This window comes from Engraulis encrasicolus, chromosome 3, assembly GCF_034702125.1.
Source record: "Engraulis encrasicolus isolate BLACKSEA-1 chromosome 3, IST_EnEncr_1.0, whole genome shotgun sequence".
In the NCBI taxonomy this organism is placed as follows: domain Eukaryota; kingdom Metazoa; phylum Chordata; class Actinopteri; order Clupeiformes; family Engraulidae; genus Engraulis; species Engraulis encrasicolus.
The window spans coordinates 17,049,538-17,057,037 of record NC_085859.1 but is presented as its reverse complement, the minus strand read 5'-3'; the positions used below and the strand labels follow the sequence as shown (position 1 = coordinate 17,057,037).

Sequence of the window (7,500 nt, the reverse complement as noted above, 5' to 3'; positions counted from 1 at the left end):
GTGATTAATTGATAAGCGGCGTGTTCCCCCCGAAATGTCAATGTTTCTTAAAAAAAACTACTAAACCTAAAAATTTAAATTAAAAATTGAGATAAAATACCACATTTAAATTCATTCGATTTCAATTCTTAAATCCAAAGTTGATATAAATATTCCCACTTTTGATTAATTGCGATCGCATTGATCTATTAAAGTTGATTCATCAATTAATTGTTCGCATCCCTAGTTTGAAACTATCCCTAGCCCAGTTTTTCCAAACTATCCCTAGCCAGATCTTTTTTTTAAAATATATATATATAGGCATGTAACAGTTCAAAGATCCATGCACAGTTTCTAGGTGCCGGTAAAGGCAGGAGTGTTCAATACTTCAAAGGAAAGAAGTTTACTGCACACTTTCTTCTTTTCTTCTAAATTGATTTGATTTCAATTCTTAAATCCAAAGTTGATATAAATATTCCCACTTTTGATTAATTGCGATGATCGATTAAAGATGATTCATCGATTAATCGTTTGCATCCCTAGTTTGAAACTATCCCTAGCCCAGTTTTTCCAAACTATCCCTAGCCAGATCTTTAAAAAAAAAAAAAAAATATATATATATGCATGTAACAGTTCAAAGATCCTTGCACAGCTTAGGTGCTGGTAAACGCTGGAGTCTTCAATACTTCAAAAGAAAGAAGTTTACCGCATTGAGCGAACCTAATGACACACAGAGGCGAAATGCGTTGTTCGCTCTGAATAAACAAGCAAAAAGTCAAATAAGTTCTGCTGTAAACGTCTTTCTTTTGATATACAGTACAGTATATTCATGTATTTCCAATTTAGTTTTGCCTTTATTGTGGACAGGACTGTAAAGATCATACTAGAAAGAGAGTTGGAAAGACAGAAGATAGAAGTAGTGTGCGGAGGATACACGGCACGCACATCCAGTCAAACAGGTGCTGGATCAAACAAAGACGCGTAGAAGAAAGAAGGAAAAATCTGCACACTGTTGCTGCTCACGATTAATTCAACACAACGTTTCAACATCAAACGATCGACCGCCTGAGGTCGAAACATTATGTTGAATAAATCGGTGAGCCACAACAGCGTGTGGATTTTTCCTTCTTCTTCAAAGAGAGAGATAGGGAAGGAGCAGTGTTGCCAAATTGGAAAGTTGCCCGCCCAATTGGGCTGCTTAGGATGGCCATCTGCGAGTTAAAAGGGTAAAAACAGGCTTTTGGGTGTGTTTTCCCTGCCTATTTATGGCCATAGAAATCAATAGAATTTTATTGAAATAGGGTGAGATTTAGTGCTTCCGGACAGGTTTTGAGCATTTTTTGGAGTGGAAATCAACTGTCTCATCTGGCAACCCAGGCCAGGATTGGGAAATGACCCAGGCTGGACTCTAACCTGACTCCCCATGGGCATGCAAGCCCATTCATGGTGCATTAGTGTGCGATGGGCCTGGTCTGATCTGGCCTGGTCTAATACAAATCGTGACTAATTAGATAGCATGTTATTTTTCTGTAAGTGACGGAATAGTTTGAAGCCCGCACATCAAAAAAAAAAAAAAAAAGTCTGAGTCTGACCTGGGACTGGGACAAATCAAATGTCTGCTTCAAACAAGATTTTTTTTCTCTCCATCTCTCACTCAGTCACATTCTTGTCCCTTTCTCACCATCCCATCAGAAAAAAAAGCTCAACAACTCCCCCCACCCCGCCACACACCCTCTCACCAACTTGCTTGCAGTCATAAAGACACTACACTAGCCTAGTAAACTAGCCCCACCGGCCAGCAGCCAAAATTATTATTTTTGCCTGCGAGTGGGTCTAGCCTCGGACAATGCCCCAGGCCCTGAAACTGGCGGACCAATCACAACGCTGGAGATTTGTTTTGAGTCTTTGGATGCAAATCGGGCATGGTTTTGGTCAGAGCACTGGCCTATAGGCACAGACACAGTTTGAAAAACAACAGGTTGTTACCATCAGCAATCTTCCGATGTCTCATTGATCGGGGCCAGACTAAATATTCACATTTAATCTCACATTTAGTCTGGCTTGCCAGGCTAACACTACACCGCTGTGTAGCAACATTTGATGATGAAACAATTTTCATTTCACTCTCAACAGAAATGAGTATAAACAGCTGTGAACAGCTGCATGAATTGGAAAGTCTACAAAGCTTGACAAAACTTTTTTCCCCCGCTTCATCATCACCATCAGCATAAATAACGTGATTATCCCCCAACAAGCAAGGCTATGCACGCACACGGACACAGACACGCACGCACACACTCACTAGTGGAGCAGCAGAGGCTGGCTTCTGTGTGCCCACAGGGATACGATACAGAGTTTCAACACAGACAAAAGGAATTTCGCACTGCCCCTCGAGACAAGCTGGGAGAGAGGAGCGAGCGGTCAGGCCTTTTCTCATCTCAACGCCTCCTTTACATGCCCTCTCCCCACAGGTCACACAAGGGCAACAACATTCACACCGCCCCGCCAACATGCAACTGGCACAGGCACAATCGCTCACTCACGCACACACGCACGCTGAGAGAATCTCGCACGCACACACACACACACACACACACACACGCGCACGCACGCGCACGCGCACACACACACACACACACACACACACACACACACACACACACACACACACACACACACACAGACACAGACACAGACACAGACACAGACACAGACACACACACACACACACACACACGCACACGCACACACGCACACACAGAGGGGTATCTCTCCAGATGATTGGCGCTTAGATGCAAGCCTAGACTGTATAACATCAGTGTGAAACGCACAACAACTTGTAATAAGAAAAAACACATTGTCGTGAGAGTCGGAACCACCTGTTTGATATTGTGTATGACCAGTTATTCTTCTTAAGAGAGGTCTTTTGAATAAAGCCCTTGGTGAAAGTGATGGGGTCAAAGACGTGCAAAATGAAATTGTAATTCAGTGTAACGGATACTTTCTGCTGACTGTAACTGTAAAAAACATGACTTTTTATTTTATTTTTTTCCCAGTGAATTCATGAAAGCCTCGGCTGTCATCCATTCACTTGAAACAATTTAAAAATCATGTTTTTTTACAGTTACAGTCAGCAGAAGGTATCTGTTACACTGAATGACAATTTCATTTTGCATGTCTTTGACCCCAATGGTAACCAGCAAGGTTTTGCATTAGCTTTAAAATGTAAAAAAAGAATAGTTTTACTACATATGGGACAAACATAAAGCACACAGTGCCGATATTCACTGCTTTCTATGAGGATTTCTCAGCGGAATTACACATTGGTATATGAACTTAATGTCCCAATGCCACTTGCAGTGCTCTCTCTGAAAATCAAATTTAACAAAGAAAAAACACGCACTTCATCTCTAAAAAAAACTGTGGGTGCAGGACAACAGTAGCAAAGTCACATAAAAACTGAAAATAAAGTCCGCACACCAAGCTCACGTTTCTCTTGCTGTGCAGACTTTATTTTCCGTTTTCACTCGCTGCAAGTCACACAACTGTTGTGAGCCAAAGAGTCTGCCTACTCTGTTGAACCAAAGTAAAGTGCAAGGACCCTGCAAACATGGAAACTGACAAAAAATGGCCACAAAGTTGTTGGACTGTCTGGTTCAACCCTGCCCACGCAGAATACTAGTCTGACTAAGTAGGGCAGAACTCACTGTTTTAATTGGCAATGAGTAAGCCACACTATCGTAGATAAACGCCTAAACATCCAGAGTCACAGTGTTATCAGAAGGTTTTGGCTGGAGGCCACCACTATGTCGGGTTGCCAGATGAGACTGATGATTTCCAGCCCCAAAAAATGCCTAAAACCCTCTTGGAAGCACTAATTCCCGACAAATTTGAACTCAATTCTATTGATTTCTATGGCTATAAATTAGCACACAAAAAAAACGCCCAAATGCCCTTTTTGCCCATTTATACCATTTTTACTTCCTAAGCAGCCAAATTGGGCGGGAAACCACTCTATCTGGCAACACTGGCCACCACTACCCAGGGGCAGTAAACACTCCTGTAGAGTACAGAGGTCCAACCTCACCCGACAGCAGACCAATAGTGTGTCAATAATGTGTCTAAAAACTCAGCTACACGGATGTGAACTTTTATCATTTCACATTGTCAGACGTGCATTTTGGAAATCTCCACTCCGCATTTTGGAAACTCACTTGAAACAATCCATTCTAGGGAGCTAAAACTCTGTTAAGGTCTAAATAAAATGCCCAAACGCATGCATTTACAAAAATATCCATATATACATGTAAACAATAAACATTGGTGCATCATCTGGAGATCCCTACATACAGTCCCTACATACATTTCTTATGGGTAAATCTTCCATTTATCCTCTTTGCAGAGAATACAGCCCACTACAGTACACTCAAACATACAGAACGTCTAAAAAAGCAGGTGCTCTTTGCTCCTGAAAGACTAGCCAAATACCCATCCTTCATCTTAACTACTCTCATGGAGTTTACAGGAAGAAAGGAAAGAAGGAAAGATGAAAGGAAAGCAGAAAGTAAAGGACCAGAAGAGAAGTCAAGGGAAAGCATTACAGAGTCTCCTCTGCCCTAGAAAGCCAAAGTGCAGTAACTACACCAAGACTGAAACCAAGACAACAAAGCCTTGGTATTAACTTAGGTGGGATACAGTAGTTAGTCACTAACAATATCTCTAAAATGGGACACACACATTTGCATCATAAGGGTTTGTCACAAGATAAAGGAGGTTGTATGAAGACCAAGTTTGACAAAATCTGTAGTTACTCTACTTTGCCCTAGTATGGCAGTGCTGCTTTCTGCATAATCTGAATGACCCCATTACTGGTGACACGAGAAGAAAAACATAGATCTGGGCTGACCACCATGCCTGGCTATTTCCAGCCATGATCGAGAGAGCAGGAGAAAAACGCACATTAACATGTACTGTACGCATACACACACACACATACACAACTTTGCAATTATAGTGCCGTCCACGGCTATACATGGTGCTGAAAACAGACACTCAGATACTACGCACGCACGCACGCACGCACGCACGCACGCACGCACGCACGCACGCACGCACGCACGCACGCACGCACGCACTCGCTCCCATGACACAAACAGACACAGACACAGACAGACACAAACACACACACACACACACACACACGCGCACACGCACACAGACATACACACGCACACAAAGATACGCACGCACGGACGCGCGCACACACACACAGACTTCTCCAGAAACAGGCTGGCATGACCATGACCATGACCACACACACACACACACACACACAAACACACACGCACACGCACACGCACACGCACACACCATTCTCCAGACACAGACTGGCATCAACACACATACACACACAAAATTCTCCAGAAACAGAAACACACACACACTTTTGCAGTCGTGGTTCTGTCCGCTGTTTTTGGTGGCGAGGATTGAAGAGTAGCACAAAAACACAAGTATAGCATCCAAGCAGAGACACACACGTGCGTGCACGGACACACACACGGACACACAGACACAATTTTCCAGAAATAGGCTGGCTGGCATGAGACACGCACGCACGCACGCACGCACGCACGCACGCACGCACACGCACACGCACACGCACACGCACACACACGCACACACACGCACACACAGGCACACACAAGCACACACACACACACACTTACGATCTTGCGGTCGTAGTTCTCTCCGCTGCTGTAGGTGGTGGTGAGGGTGGAGGCGCACTCCTCCAGGTACCAAGGCTTGCGTCCGCTCTCGGCCGTGCTGCTGATGCTGATGGTGTAGATGCTGTTGGTGTAGCCGTCGCAGGAGCAGTGGTCCCGGCTGCGGCCGCCGTTGCCCGACGCCCACACGAAGATGGAGCCACGCCCCTTCCTGCCCTATGGGGGGTTGTGGAAGCAGCACAGAGGCACTCAGGCTGTGATGCATTATACACGTTATACTTCTATACCATTATAATACCTACATACACAGCACAGAGGCACTCAGGCTACGCTTATGATGCATTATATACCATTATAATACCTACATACACAGCACAGAGGCACTCAGGCTACGCTTATGACACATTATAATACCTACATACACAGCACAGAGGCACTCAGGCTACGCTTATGATGCATTATCCACATTATACTTATGTACCATTATAATACCTACATACACAACACAGAGGCACTCAGGCTACGTTTAAATGTTTATGATATCCACATTGTAGTTATATAGAGTCGTATACCATTATAATACCTACATACACAACACAGAGGCACTCAGGCTACGTTTAAATGAAGAAGGTCGAAACATTATAGTTATATAGAGTCATATACCATTATAATACCTACATACACAGCACAGAGGCACTCAGGCTACGGTTATATGTTTATGATATCCACATTATACTTATAGAGTCGTATACCATTATTATACCTACATACACAGCAGTCAGAGGCACTCAGGCTACGCTTAGGATACATTATACACATTATACTTATATACCATTATAATACCTACATACACAGCACAGAGGCACTCAGGCTACGGTTATATGTTGACGGTCGAAACATTATACTTATAGAGTCATATAGGGGTTGTGGGGCAGCACAGAGGCACTCCGGCTACGGAAAGCAAACTGGACCACTTCAGAAAGACTAGGCCAAGGATGACTGGAGCACTCAGATGCGGCATATCCACATTAGACTTTTAGAGTCATATGGTATCGGGGATTGTGGGATAGCACAGAGGCACTCAGGCTACGTTTATATGAAGAAGATCGAAACATGAATACTTATACATATATAATCATATGGGGGGTTGTGGGGTAGCACAGAGGCACTCAGCTGTGGCAAAGGATGACCTCTTCTAAAAGAATAGGTCATATACCAGCCGACTGTTATAATACCCACATTATACTTAAAGTGATACTGTCCCATTTTTGAAAATAAGCTTATTTTACACCTCCCCTTGAGTTAAATAATACTCTTTTACCATTCTCCTGTACTTCCAACCGTTTTGTAGTTATGGCAGTGCACAAGCTAATAGTTAACATTGAGTACAATGAGACCAGTTAGCCGCGAGCTGGTCTCATAGGACTCAATGTTAGCTGCTAGCATGGAGTTAAAATTTGCACTGCCATATCTAGAGAGCGGTTGAAAGTACAGGATAACTGTAAAACCCTATTATTTAACTCTAGGGGAGGTGTAAAATAAGCTTATTTCCAAAAATGGGACAGTATCACTTTAAAGCATATGGGGGCTGAGGTAGCCAGGTCACGGCCTCCTAGGACGGGAACACCCACTTTGTCGGGAAGCAATCAACTTTGAGCAGCTCCAACGGCCCTGGGTAGAGGCTCAAGGCAGTGACGTGGTGTAAGCGGAGATGTTCTATTGGCACTAAGAAAATGTTTGGTTTATACTTCAAGCACAGCCTTTTCTGGCCTCAACCAGTAGCCAATCGAGGGAAGCG

The 7,500-nt window shown here is 43.7% G+C and overlaps 1 protein-coding gene across 3 annotated transcripts in view; it reads right to left on the bottom strand.

Annotated features, from left to right (window-relative positions):
* pcsk5b (proprotein convertase subtilisin/kexin type 5b) overlaps window positions 1–7,500 on the bottom strand; it is a 61,848-nt gene that overhangs the window by 30,425 nt on the left and 23,923 nt on the right. For all 3 annotated transcript variants that reach the window (XM_063194859.1, XM_063194860.1, XM_063194861.1), the window contains one exon: window positions 5,706–5,918. In XM_063194859.1, coding sequence (XP_063050929.1) covers window positions 5,706–5,918 — 213 coding nt within the window. The remainder of the gene's footprint in view (window positions 1–5,705; window positions 5,919–7,500) is intronic.